Raw genomic sequence first — 13702 nt, forward strand, 5'->3', positions numbered from 1 at the left:
CTTTCCTTGCTCCTTCCTTGCTCTTCTCCTCATCTTTCAAGGAAAGGGAGATGATGAATATCACGAGTGGCTCAGTCCTGCTGTTGTGTATTTGCCCTGTTCTACTGCTGGCTATTGCCTGGCGCCCCTAGATGCTGTGTGACCATGAGTCTGACTTAAAGCTTGTGTTTAAGGTGATCAGAGTGCAAAGTGGTGCTGTCAGTGGACTTGTTGTAACGGACCTGGCCTGATAGCTGTGGATGATGAACGAGGATCTTATTCTGTGTTTGGCTTTTCACAAGGCTTTCCAGTACAGCTACTGGAGGAAAGATTGCATGCTAATGTGAAACTAATGCGGTAAAGTTGTTCTGCTGCTGCCAGAAATAATCATGGGTTAGTAGTGCTCTGTTTTCATTAGTGTGACGAATCCCTGTTAGTGACTACATCTCCTACCAGGTGTAAATCAAAAGTTACACTAATAAAGTTGTTAGAGTAAGACACGTTTTTTAACAACAAAAAAGTGATTAATTAGCAGCTTTTCATTGCTTTGTATCTTGAGACTAAGATGAGGTTCTTTTTTGCAAGAGTCATCTTAGTCGTCAAGTAAGTAAGAGGATGTGATGCGGGGATACTTGGGAGAGATCTAGTGGCTTCTGCAATACCAGCTACATGACCTAGTGAGTTGTTCTCACCCTAAAATCTATACATAGCTGGCATTTCTATAATACTGTGAAACCAGAACCCAATTCTGTCAATTGTTACTATTTGCTTCTTTGCAATGTCGTAACTTTTTTTATTTTCTCTTTCAGGAAGACCATTGGAGTTTTCTGTTGTGGACCAAACAAAATCTCTAAGATACTTCATAAACTGAGCAACAGCAGCAACTCTTATGGGACAAGGTTTGAGTATAATAAAGAATCCTTCAGCTGAAATCTGTTGGACTAGCAAGAGTCTCTAGAAGATAAAAGTGCAATTTTTTGTTTGTACAACTTAAAAGTTCAGCTGTGGTTTAAACAGACAGAAATGTACCAAAGAATAGCACAGTTTTTCTTATTTATGATTATTTAAGAGTCTGGAAAATGATGGACATGGCAGTATACCAACAAATAATAAGTGCTTATGCTCAAAGCCAAATGTGCTCACACAGTATTTGTGGCAGCAGTGATTCTTTGGAGTTGTTTCTGTTAAATGAAAAGTACAAACACTGGGAAGGGACACAGTTGCTTTAAAAGCCAATGGAAGGACAATGTGGAATGTTCTTCCACTTCAGCCCTCTGAAGTTGGATCAGTAAATTAAACCCCAGGTTAATCCAAATGGCAAAACACAGTGCATTTCAAAGACCTATTGCTTTTGTTGGTATACAAACCTTATGGCTTTGGGGTGGAGACACTCCATACTAAAGGTTTTATGCATTGCGGAATTGAGATTCTGTATTTCAAATATACAGTGTTACTCTAGTCTGCTTCTGTCATGGGTGTCAGTATTCCCACCTTGAATGGAAGAAAGGGAGGAATTTAGGCAAAGACGGAAATTAACCTATGGAAAAGCAAGCACAGCGATGTAGCACCTGTGGGCGGACTCAGCCATGTGTATCACAGCCTTTTGGCAAGCAAACAGCTGTACATGGAGAACTCTGTATCTTGCATCAATTCAGCGTTCAGTGAGTTTGCAAAAGAAGTGTGATTTGTGCAGCCAGAAAGATGGAGAAAAAAAAAGTAATTAATAAGAGGAGACAGGACATGATGTTTTAGTATACCACACGCTCAACATGGAAGTTGCACTCACTTTGCACTCACATGCCCTGAATGTCAAATACTTATTAAAGCATTCAGATGTTCTTACTGTTTGTTCTTACAATGAAGCAGGTTGAAAATCCAGTTTTAGAAATTGCAGATTGTCTTTGGTTGATTGTGATCCTTGGACTGCCTTCACTGGAGTCAGGCTTGTTTATTCAGTCACACTGGTGTCCCTGCAACCAGGATCCAGCCAGATCTACAGCAGAGTAGGAGTGAGGCCTTCGTTTCTGTGGCTCTTGACATCTTGTGTGCAGATCAAAACTTTGCAGAATCATAGAATGGCTCAGTTTGGAAGGGACCTTAAAGACCATCTAACCCCACCCCCCTGCCACACCACCCACTAGATCAGGTTGCTCAGGGCCTCATCTAACCTGGCCTTGAACACCTCCAGGGATGGGGCATCCACAGCTTCTCTGGGCAACCTGTGCCAGGGCCTCACTGCCCTCTGAGTGAAGAATTTCCTCCTAACCTCTTAGCTAAATCTCCCCTCTTTTTATTTAAAAGCATTCCCCCTTGTCTTGTCATTATTTGATCGAGCAAAGAGTCTCTCTCCATCTTTTTTATAAGCCCCCTTTAAGTACTGAAAGGCCACAGTGAGGTCAGCCTGGAGCCTTCCCTTCTTTAGGCTGAACAGCCCCTGCTCTGTTTTATATTTTCAGTATGTTCCATAGGGGAGGATCTGAAACATTCAAACTTAGTTCTTCTTCCCTGTCCTTATTACAGCTGTTTTTCTGACTGCTGATAGGTGCCAAGGAAAGGCTAGGGGTTGAAACAAGCACTTGAAAACTTTTTGGTTCTGAAGAGCAATATTTTGTTCCCTAAGTTCAATAGCCAATTCAATTTCCTTTATTTTCTCTTTACCCTTTTTATGTTATTTTGCTGAGAAGGGGACATTTAAGCTTGAGTCAGACACTTAGCTGGCATTAACAGGAATCATTCCAGTGCATCTGAATACAACAGCACTGCTTTACACTTGCTGAAAACCTGGCCCTTCATCTTCAGCAGAAGCTTGGAAACAAAGCCTGTAGCATCTGCAGAATAAGCAGATGTAAAATAGCTCATCATCTCTCATACCTGTGGTTCACCTGTATTTAGCACAGTGCATTTGATTCAGTTTACTGCTTTCCAATGAATGCATTTTTCATTTTAGTAAGAAAGACTTACTTATTTTCAGCTCGCAGCACAAGCTCTGTACAGGAGTCTATCAGTATCAGTGTTCAGAGGAAAGCATTTTTCTGGTAGGTGGTGTATTGGCATGTTGTACGTGTAACTAGTGAAGATGAGTTTGGTCTTTGCCTTGGCAGCTTCAGCTCAGGAGTTGCCCCAAGTGCAGCAGCAAAGCCCCACGGGGATGTGTTTCTTAGTGCCTGGACTTTGCACTGAAGTTCCTGCCTCTGGCTCTGCCCAATTTGAAATTCAGAAGGGAAAGAAAGAAAGAGAGACGGACTTATTCCTACTCATGAGAATTCTTAAAGTAGCCTAGAGGAGAGAGAAGCCAAAATAGAAATGCAGTGTGAGATGGGAGCCTACATTGCAGCTACTGATTTTAATTATTTTTGAGGCTGGAAGGATCATTGTTTTCCCATTGGATCTCCTTCATCTGTCCCTGTAAAACAGGAGGTATGCAGAAAAGTATCAGATCACTAACTAAGATCAGATCCTTTTTAATCACTGATATTTCTGACACTGCCTCCATGGATTTCATAATAAGCATAACACTGATGGCAAAATGCATAGATGTCAGGTATTGCCTGTACTGTCGGCTTTTGTGTTTGTTTGCAGTTAGCTTAAAGCATGACTGCAATCATGACTGCATCTGTTAACTACAGCCACACAGCGATCATTTTCCTCTTGTTTTAGGATCTAGTGTCTAATGATTTTTAAATACGGTGTAGAGTCATCTAATCACGATGTTCTTTGTGGTTTCACATCTCCTCTCTGATAGATACCGGTTCCATCACTGTATAATGAGCAGCTAGTTTTGTAGTTGGTTCTGCGCTAAAACAGATGATATTGTCTGGCTCAGCTCTTACATAGGTAGTGTTTTATAATTAATAATAATAGTCCTGTGCTTTTGCTCTGAATTCTAGCAGGAGCTGACACTGTGTGGAGGAATGTTATCTCCTGTTGTTACATGAGGCAGTGCTGTCAGAGCAAGATGCAGGCAGAGGCATGGTCTCCTCTTTCTGCCTCTGTCCTACGCCAGCCTCAGCTGACCTACTTGTAAAACAGGCTGTGGACTGTCTACCTGTCTGGAGTGTTGTGAGGAGTAATTAATGTTTTCGGGATCACTTCTGTGCACCTGCAGTGAAAAGGTCTGTGTAATTGCTATTCAATAGTGTTTGTGCTTTATTTTTCGTAAAGCTTTGTTTGACTGAACCTTTCTGTTGCTCATGTGGGTATTGCTAGACCGGATAAGTATGGATTTGGGGAAAGGTTAAAAGCTTCAGTTGCTCTTTTCCTTTTCTTTGCGCTGTGCTTTTTAGAGGAGCAGAAAGTTTAAGGGTTAGTGGCTGTGGCTTGGCTTCAGGAATGGCAAATGTTACTGATAAAGGCAGTCAGGCTGCATTCTCCTTGCTGCTTTTTAGTGTGTCACTAGCTTGCAAAACCGAGCTGAGCTTGCTTTTAAACTATGCAGTGTTTCTCTCTGTAAGCCAAGCGTACATGAAAATATTAACTCGGTGCCAGACAAGTAAGTGAAGGCTGACAGCACTTAATTCCACGTTTACAGATCAACCGGATTTACGTAACTGAATGTCTCTTTACGCATTAAACTGAGTCCTGGAAGTGTCTGTCATAAGCTTCCTGCTGGCAGGGGAAGGATCCCACCCTGTGCTATGCCACTTCTCGCTTAGTTGTCCCAAAACTTCAGACCACTCATTGGGTCTTTGTGTTTTATTCATCATAAATGTTTCAGGATTCATAAACGTTTATTTAAAACGGGAGGGTTTTCATGCCATGATTGAAGCCAAACCCTTTCTCTGCAAGGAGAGTCCAGCCCTCTCATACAGCAGTGAGAGACCGGGGGCTTTACACAGCTAACAGCTGGGCGAGTCAGATTTACTTGAGCAATCCTGTTCCCACAGCACTGAGATTACTTGTCTGAGTAAATGTTCACTGCCCTAGTGAAGGGCTGCAGAGGTGAGCCCTGATGGAGCGTGGGAAGGCCTGATGGGGAGTGACCTTCACCTCTGAGGTCTGCAGGCCAGTCCTTCTCTCTCCATGATGATTATTCCAGCAATTTGGAGTGGCACTTTGCCTAACATGCCCTGTTTCTGCATACAGTACTGAGTGCATGAAAAGTCTTCCTTGGTCTGTTATCAGGTCTTTTAGGAGATGGGACTAAAAGGAGTATGAGAGACCCCTCCGCGCAACCTTGAACCTGGGCTAGGATGAGGAGACCAGGGTGTACCAGAGCCTCTTAGCTGATGACTGCACTGCTTACAGACCTGGTAGAAAGTTTAAGTCAAATCTGCTTTTTTGCAAAATGCTGTTTGTTTTGCCTCAAAAAAAATAGAGAGCAGTTGCTGTGAAGGGAAGGGAGATAAACCCTCTTTCTGTGTGAAGACTCCTGCCCACGTGAGCCTGATGGGATGGAAGATGTGTATGAAAGCACTGCACACATTCAGCTTCCACTAGCACTGGGGTGTGCACACACTGCATCCCTGTACTGGGCTTGCTACCTCAACACTCAGTCCCCATCATTATTCAGATCTTCACCTGTCTTGTTACTAGATGTGTCTTGCAGGTGAGAGAGGTACTGCATATGCTTGCACGCATGCACGGAGTCTGATATAAGCACAGAGCAACCCATGAGTGTGTTGTGCAGCCAGTGCAAGCAGGTGCAGAATCATTCCTTTGCCCCTAATGTTTCTAGCACATAGGTGAGAAAGCGATTTGGAGCTGGCTGAGAAGGGGTAGATAATCTGAGTGGTAGACTGGCCCCTGGAGGCATAGTAATTCAGCTGTAAAAGACTGAAAAATCAGAGAAGCAATGGTTTGGTAAGAAATTTGTTTTTAGAGCAGAAGCCTAAGAGAAAAGCCTCTACACAATACTAACACGCTAGGTTATAGTTTCAAACTCTAAGCCATCACTTAGAGAAGCCGGCAGGAGGCTAACTAGTCATTGTCAGTAGGAGCCTGAGCCCCTTAAGTCAGAGCAGACACAAAGTTATTAAAATGCAATGTTTACTTGTTTAAAAAATAAAAGGGCTTCTAGGGAGATTAATTTTCACTTCAGCCTGGCAATCATTTCATAAACATGCCAGTGTGATTTAAGACAAGCTGGATCTGTTCTTCTCTGGATTATGCAGAGAAGATTTGTCTGCAAAATTCCCACCCCTCACAAATAAAAGCAGTTTTATTGTTTTAACAAAGATGATTTAACAGCAAAGTTTAATCAAAATGCCAGTGGCGCTTGTGCTGAACTGAGCTTTTCTGTAATGAATGTACATTTATCAGGGATATATAGAATACAGCTGAGGTCTCAACTTTGAATGGTGATTTGGGGTTTGAGTCATCTCTGCTGCTGGTGTATTTCATTAAGGCCACTGTGATGGTGCACTAGCGGATACATACATGGAGCTGAGATGAGACTTTTCATTCCCATGAAGAACCTGTTCCTTTACTAAGCACAGTAAGTCCCAGAAAGTCTGGAATTTCCTTCATAGGAAAGATTGTTTAGCTAGCATCGTTTAAGGTTGAACCCTGAGTCCTCTGCTAGACTGACACATATAATGAATGCTCTTAGAAAAGGTTTTGAGCAACAAATGCGTCTTCAAGAGCTGGCTGAGCATTTGTAAAGGTTTAGTATTCTGCTAGCTGTATCACCCATGTTGTAAGAGAGATGGGGATCTGTTTTGGTCCTGTGGAATGCTGTGCACTTCCTCTGAGGTTATGAATAGCTCCAAAATTGCAGTGGATGCTCAAGGTTTGTAGTGTAGCATTATATTCTCCAGAAGGATTGTATTTGTATGCTGTACAAACAGCAAAGGATCTCTCCCATTATTTGGAGGATACAGGGAGAAAGCTGGTGAAAACAACTCATCCCAATTATAGGTTGTCTCTTAACAAAACCCTTGGGTTTCTGAGGGTGTCAGACCTTACAAAAAATGCTAGGAATGTTCCAAATGCTTTTTCTGCCTTTTTTTTTTTTCTTTTTTTTTTTTTTCTGGCAAAATCTGCATGTCCAGCAGCCTGAAATCTGCACCATCTTCCTAATGATCTGCACTGTCACACCAGGAGGGGGAAGCCATGAGTAGCTCCTGAAGCTTCAGGAGAATTGCTGTCAACTGAGGAGCAAACCAAGGAGGGCAGGAGAGGATGATAAATTCCAGCAGTGAGCAGTCTGAAATATTTAGAACCTGGAAGCAAAGGGGAAGGAGGGAGTCATTCTTCCTGGCTCCTAAATTCCAGACACTGAAAGCAAACCTCATTGCCTGATGTGAATGCAAAGTCTCCCTGGGATTTGAGAACTAATGTATGCAAAGAGATAGCCTTGCAGTGCACTACTCGAAGCTAAGCACAGAAGAAAACTAGTATATTTTAGTAAATGCCTTCAAAATAAGTAATTTGTTTGAAATAAATTCATCATTGACTCTTTCTAGTTAACCTGTTTCAAGAACTACCTAGTTCTGTTTTGCAGCTTTTGGGTTGGGCATGGCTTTATGTGTTAATTCCTTTTCACCAAATTTCTGTGTATATAGTTCTCCGTGCTAGCTGTCAGTAGCCTTAATGGTTTAATAAATACATTTTGTGTTCGTTGCTGCTGTGACCCTAGGTACAGACAGCCTTGAAGATGAGAAGCAGTGTTACATAAATGTGTAGTGTACATAGCAACACTGAGAAGAGGGATGCTGCTGCATTGCTTTTGGTGCACCAGTCACACATTAAAATTCTGTCATTGCAAGGTCATGTTGCTCGTCTCATACTCTACAACCCTGGGGAAGAAATTTGGATGAGAGGTGGGGGAGAAAGATCGAAAACCTCCTCCTTGTGCTGTAGCCAAGAATATATTCATCGACAGCAAGGCATTTCTGTCTGTTTCCAAAGAGCCTGTCATTTCTTTTTCAGGGATAGTGGATTCTCTGCTGGTACTGAGTAGTGGTGTTTGCATGTTAGAAATGTAGCACAGTGATAATGGGTCACTTCTGAACTGAATGAATAACACCTCTGAGCCCTTTCTTCTCCCTTAAATAATCTAAGAGAAATACAAAATACCAGAGAGCATGCAGAGTGGACTGTGTCCTGAGCTGCTCTCAGTGCAGCCAGATTAGCAGTGCTGCACAGAAGCTCTGCAAGCTGCTGGGAAGAAGGAAGCGAGGTTTGAGCAAAGAAGATACCAACTCTTTAAGGAGAAGCACAACAGTGATACGTGATCTGTAGCCAGAAAGAGGCCATGTCACAACATTGACCATCACATCTGTGAATGGTGCTGAGTCAGAGGCTACCCTAAAAGTACATTTGGCATCAGGGAAAGTTGAGGACTCTCAGATTGAGCCTGCAATGTGAGATGAAAGCAGGTTTTAATGCAGCTGGGTTAGCCACCTGTGTGCAGTGTCCAGCTTGGAGCCCAGACCTGTCATATCTGAGGGCAAACTGTATGGATGATGAGCTGGTCAGAGTCTCAAGTGCAGTCTCAGACGCCTGGCTAACTGATGGTATGGACATACCCTTTGTATTTCTCTGGCTCTGAAAAAGCAAGTTGCTCAGTGACTGGGGAGCAGGGAGTTATCACTAGGGGTCAGATGCTCGAAAGCATATACTTCCCTGGTAAGAGCAACAGCCTGAAAAAGTAAGGATGATGCGTGCCAATTTCCATCAGCAAACGTATATACCCCACCCATATTTGCGCTAGTGTTCACAGGGAACAAAGAGGGAATTCTGCAGAGAAGATACAAGGGCCATGTTTTTCCTTTGTTGTGTCAGAAAAACATAATTAGCTGATGAAAAAAAATATAGGAAGATTCACCCATGGCATTCTTTTTGATTGCTTGAACACTTGTAACTGGTCAACTCATGCTTTTTGAGAGAAACTTAATGACCATAATACCCCAAAGGAGAGCTAAAAAATGTGGCTGAGATGCAGCGTGCCTAAGGGTCTCCACCCGACAGTGAAGTATCGTCTGTTGGAGCTGGAGGCATTGGTGCTTTCATTAATCTCGGTCTTCTCCCATTCTGTGGAAGTCTAGTGGGAGCTGAGCTTTCAGCTCCGTCTTTTTCTCTTTGCATACCTCCAGTCTGTGTATGGAGAGGTGCTCTCACCTCTGGTTTACTGGAAACAAACTCATCCATACATCCCAGAATCACAAAACGGTTTGGGTTGGAAGGGACATTTAAAGATCATCTAGTGTCTTCCTTTTCTGCTGTCACATCCCTGCCTCAACAGCACATGTTTTGTCAAGAGGCTTCTCCCACCCTCTGAGTCTCTTAACTCAGGAAAATGCTACTGTGGAAAACGCCCAAGTTGGTTTAATCATAGCCATAGTCATGGCCATAGTCATCTGCCTTTGTAACTCTTCTAATGTACCTGATCCACGGAGGGTCTTCTAGTCACTCTGCCTAGCTTTGGGTAAGCGATGGGATGCAGGATCCTGGCCCTGAAGATGTTTTTTTAGAATGGGAAGAGAGACAGTGCCACAATGATGGGAAAGCAGAAAATGGGAAAAACACATAATAGCAAAGGTTATATGGTCTTGTGGATGAGAAACAGGAACCCATTTGGTGAAATTCAGGTTGAGGTTCTTTGTGGCCGTCACTGACATTAAGTCATGTTTCTGCTTTCACACATAGGCGTTGCAGGACAGTGGGCAGTGATGGAAATGGTTGCTTCTTACAATTACATCCTCTATTTCCATACAGCTCCTAGTTTATCAACTGCGTATAAATTCCTCCTTTCACTGATTAAATGTTTCCTCACCTGGTTCCTTTGCTTCAGGGAGCCTGAGAGCTCATTATTTATAAGGGGAGAGGAGAAGGATTGTGCTGTTATGCAGACCACTCCCAGCATGTATGTTCTGCTCTGCATCTTTGAGAAGGAGGCACTGATGCTGCTGCAGCTGCAGAAGGGCAGAGTTTTACTGAGATTCAGATGCAACCAACAGCTTCTTCCAGGATTCCTGTGTTGATGAAGCTCTGGGCTTATTAATTGGCTTTTTCTTTAGCTTTAATTAGCTTTAGCGCACCAGTGCCAGGCTGCGAGACCCTTAATCCTACTGAGCTTTTCCCTCCCTGCGTTCCTTCCAATCACTTGCAAGAGCAAATTAGATGAAGTTCTTTTGGGTAAGGAATGGTTTCCTTGGTCTGTGAGAGTTTAGGAGAAAAGTCATAACTGTGACATTTTTACTCAAACTGAGATATATACATTGGGCCAGATATATTTATTTCATAATGTGCATATGTTCTTGGTTTTTTTTGTGTTTTTTTTTTTCAGGTTCTATGATTTTGAATATTTATATAAATACTTTTGTTTTTTTCAGAACAAAAAAATCCTCCATCTATTTGCTTAGGAAATGTCAACATGTCCCAAAAATCTCTGTTTATTTAAAAAAAAAAAAATAAAAGATTCTTTAAGGTTTCTTTGAAGAGGAAAAATTTCTGGAAAACAGCACACACCAGATTCAGCTGCAGCAAACTATTATTTTCTAATGGCAAAGCATTCTTTGTGTTTTGTTTTGTTTTGTTTTGTTTTTCTTCCCAGCCTTCACTGATGAAAAGTGCAGTTGAAACTACACAAGGCACCACCACAATCTGAGCTAAGTGAATGTTGTCCTTTTAAAGTAGAGCACCTTTACGAGTTTGTCTGTCTGACCCCTCGAGATGATATTTGTGGCACATTTAGACTTGGGCTGCCCCATAGCTTGAGCCCAGGTGTGAGCAGGCTACTGGGGGCTTGCTGGACTCTTCGGCACCCCCCAGACTTCCTGGGAGAGAGACGGGTACCGAAGGTAGGTGGCATGTCTTCAGCCACAGGTTATCTTGTAATGGCTTGTGAGCTGATGAGGATAGAGAGCTTTAGAAAGGAGGAAGACAATTTTAATCTCACTTTGGATACTTTGGGACTTGGAAGCTGTGGGAGAGTTTAACATAGGTAGTGTCCAAGAGCTGGGGTGCACTGATACAAGTACGGGTGTCCTGTGGAGACCTTGGCCTGTGGTCCCACTGTTAAATGACTTCACTGAACCAGCGTGCTACATGGACAGAAAATAATTAACCACAGTCCAGTTTTGGGAAGGATGGACTTTAGATGAAAATATCGACATCACTTGAATTTGGAAAAAGCAACAAATAACGTTCAACTTCCCAATGTTTTCTTTTTAGGAAAGAAAAGCTGTTTCACTACTGACCACATTCTTCCCTTATTCTTATGCAGTCTTCCCTGTCCCAAAAGCAAGAGGCTAGAAAATTTGTCCTGAATTTCCAATTCTGTAATTATGTAATTTTCCTACTAGAGCTGAATTAAAAAGCAAGTATTAAAAAGGAAGGCGGCATTTACTTTTTTATCTGTATACAGTCTGCAAGATAACCATTTTGGAAAGTGCTAGCATAAATGTCTAACTTTTAAGGATTCAGTGTTCTTTTCAGAGATCCTTGTTTACATTAATGCAATTTCAATCTGTTCCTATGTTTTTATAGATCAGGATGTGGTATGATTCTTTGAAGGGTAATGACTGCTTAGTTTCCAAGTGGAACAGAAAGCAAAATTTGGTCCTGAACTTTCATTTGTATTTTTTCCCCCAGGCTTGGCTTTAAGAACAAGAGTAGTACTTAGAAGGTTCCTGCCAATAGCAAGTCATACCCTTGTCATATGAAATACCCCATTTTGTAGCTTCAGTTTGCTGCCCCCCCAACAAGACACAGGACCTGTGTTTCACTGGCTGGAAGCATTTAAATAGGTCTCTACTATGAGTGCGTGCCTAGTAGACCTTCTTTTAAGAGTAAACAATAAGCTTTTTGACTCTGCTTGTCCCCATCAAATGAAGCAAAACTGTTTACCAGTTAGATGTATAACAAGGCACAGGTACAAAATCGATCATAAAAAGTCTTGTTTTGTTTGTTTTGTTTTGTTTTGTTATTCTTCTCTCTCTTTTTTCAGAGTCGCGCAGAAGTCTTTTCCCTTAGTGCCCCTTTCTTAATTACACAGTGTTGTGAGGGCAGGTGCAAACTATTGGCTAAAGAGGAGATCAGATAGGAAGGAATCCGGGACTCTATGTGATGTTCTTGTAGAGTTACCTTACAAACCAACCACTCTCCTTAGATTTTCAGAAACATGAGGAATCCAAATTTTCTGAAGCTTTGATACCAGCTGCATTAAAATCTCACGTTTTGTTTGCTGCAGTCACACTTGATAAAGAACTTTATGATTTTACCTGGCATCACAACCTGTTGTTATACCAAGTGCTTTTGAATCCCTAGTTATTCTTTTCAAATTTGTTTAGCTAAATTGCAAGATCCTGGTTGCAGTAAGGAAAAGATGCTTCTTTCCAGAAATAGCAGACTGATTTAGCCATTTTATCTTAATGGCAATGCTGGCAAGTAAAGTATTCAGCTGCTGAGTTCTGTTGCTGTTCAGATGTTACTGTTGCATTCTGTTATATTAGCAGGACGCCCTAACTTGACTTTATGTCTTGTATTGTATTTGACAAAGCACCGTACATTTACTTGTCATGTAATTATAGCACTGTAATCTCAAGGTATTTGCTTTACAGGAAGCTTCATGACTTTGGAATAAACAAGCATTCCAAGACTGAGCAAAACATGGTTGAGTTGCTGTTTGTGACCTGGTTTTAATTAATGACCTACTGCTTTAATCATGGAAGCATTGTGTATGTGCATATATGCATAAGTATTACTGCTGGCAGGGGAGGATGGGATTTTGCTGCTTAAACAGAGACTCTAAAACCATTTGAAATGCTTTAAACCAGCTGAAACAGGGTTGGCAGATATGCTACAGGAAACCCACGATCCTCTGGAGCAGCGAGCCAGAAGTACCAAAATGGTGCTAGACGCCCTTGTCTAGTCACTCAGAGCCATTTTCTGTACATTTTAGGCATGTGCTTACTTCATATGCCATCTCGTGGAATTTCTGATAAATCCAGAGCATTTGAAATGAAGGACTGTGCCAAACATATTCTTGTTGTATCTCTGACTGTGAGACCATCTCAGAAGCAGGATGAATTTATTTAATTCTCATACACAGTCATCCTGCTACTGTAACTTAGCAGAACACCATTCCCTTGCACTCTGCATCATGTCTTTGCCCTTTTAGATCACAGTGGGAATAAAAGACAGCAGCTGCCTGAACCCACTAAAATCAATGAAGAACAAAGTTCCCTCCCATACCAGAAGTGTATAGAAATCCTTCTGACTTAATGTGAGCACTTGAGGTCCTAACTGAGTGAAACAGAGTGGGCATTTGCTTTAGTCTGCTCAGTCTGGTAAAGGATTTTACAGTGTATTTTATTTGAAGTACCTGCTCAGACCACATTGCTTTTGATAGAACTCAATAGAGAGCTGGTATTTTACTATGATCTTCAAGACACTGCCGATTCTACAGCGTATCTGAAACCAAATTGTTCTAAAATTCATAATCCACTTCTCAGAAATGTTGTTAGGAGTCTTGGTAATGCACCGAGGACCAAGACACCCACTCAATCTATCTGCAAAATATTGAATGTCCTGGTAAGTGTCCACCTACTTATTTCTGCATTGGCAGGGTTATGTTTTTTCATGAAAATTCCATGTAAAACATGAATTATTTCAGTGAAAAAACAAACAAACAAACAAAAAAAACAAGTGTGTAGACTGAGATTTCAGAATTGCTGTCAAAAGTTCTGGTTCATTATTTATTTTTGAGAAGTAAGGATATGCAATTAAACTGCATATATCAATCTCAAGGTTGTATTTGTCACATTCTCTTTCCAGAGTG

At 41.7% G+C, this 13702-nt stretch overlaps 1 protein-coding gene across 7 annotated transcripts in view; it reads left to right on the forward strand.

Annotated features, from left to right (window-relative positions):
* The window catches only part of NOX4 (NADPH oxidase 4), a 123054-nt gene extending 110524 nt beyond the window's left edge, over positions 1-12530 (forward strand). For 6 of the 7 annotated variants that reach the window (XM_083824044.1, XM_083824043.1, XM_083824041.1 and 3 more), the window contains one exon: positions 789-12530. In XM_083824044.1, coding sequence (XP_083680170.1) covers positions 789-909 — 121 coding nt within the window. In that variant the 3' untranslated portion in view covers positions 910-12530. The remainder of the gene's footprint in view (positions 1-788) is intronic. The other variant, XM_083824040.1, reaches the window with a different exon arrangement.
* The last annotated feature ends 1172 nt before the right edge of the window (positions 12531-13702 follow it).

This window comes from Anser anser (genome assembly GCF_964211835.1).
Source record: "Anser anser genome assembly, chromosome: 1".
Taxonomy (NCBI): domain Eukaryota; kingdom Metazoa; phylum Chordata; class Aves; order Anseriformes; family Anatidae; genus Anser; species Anser anser.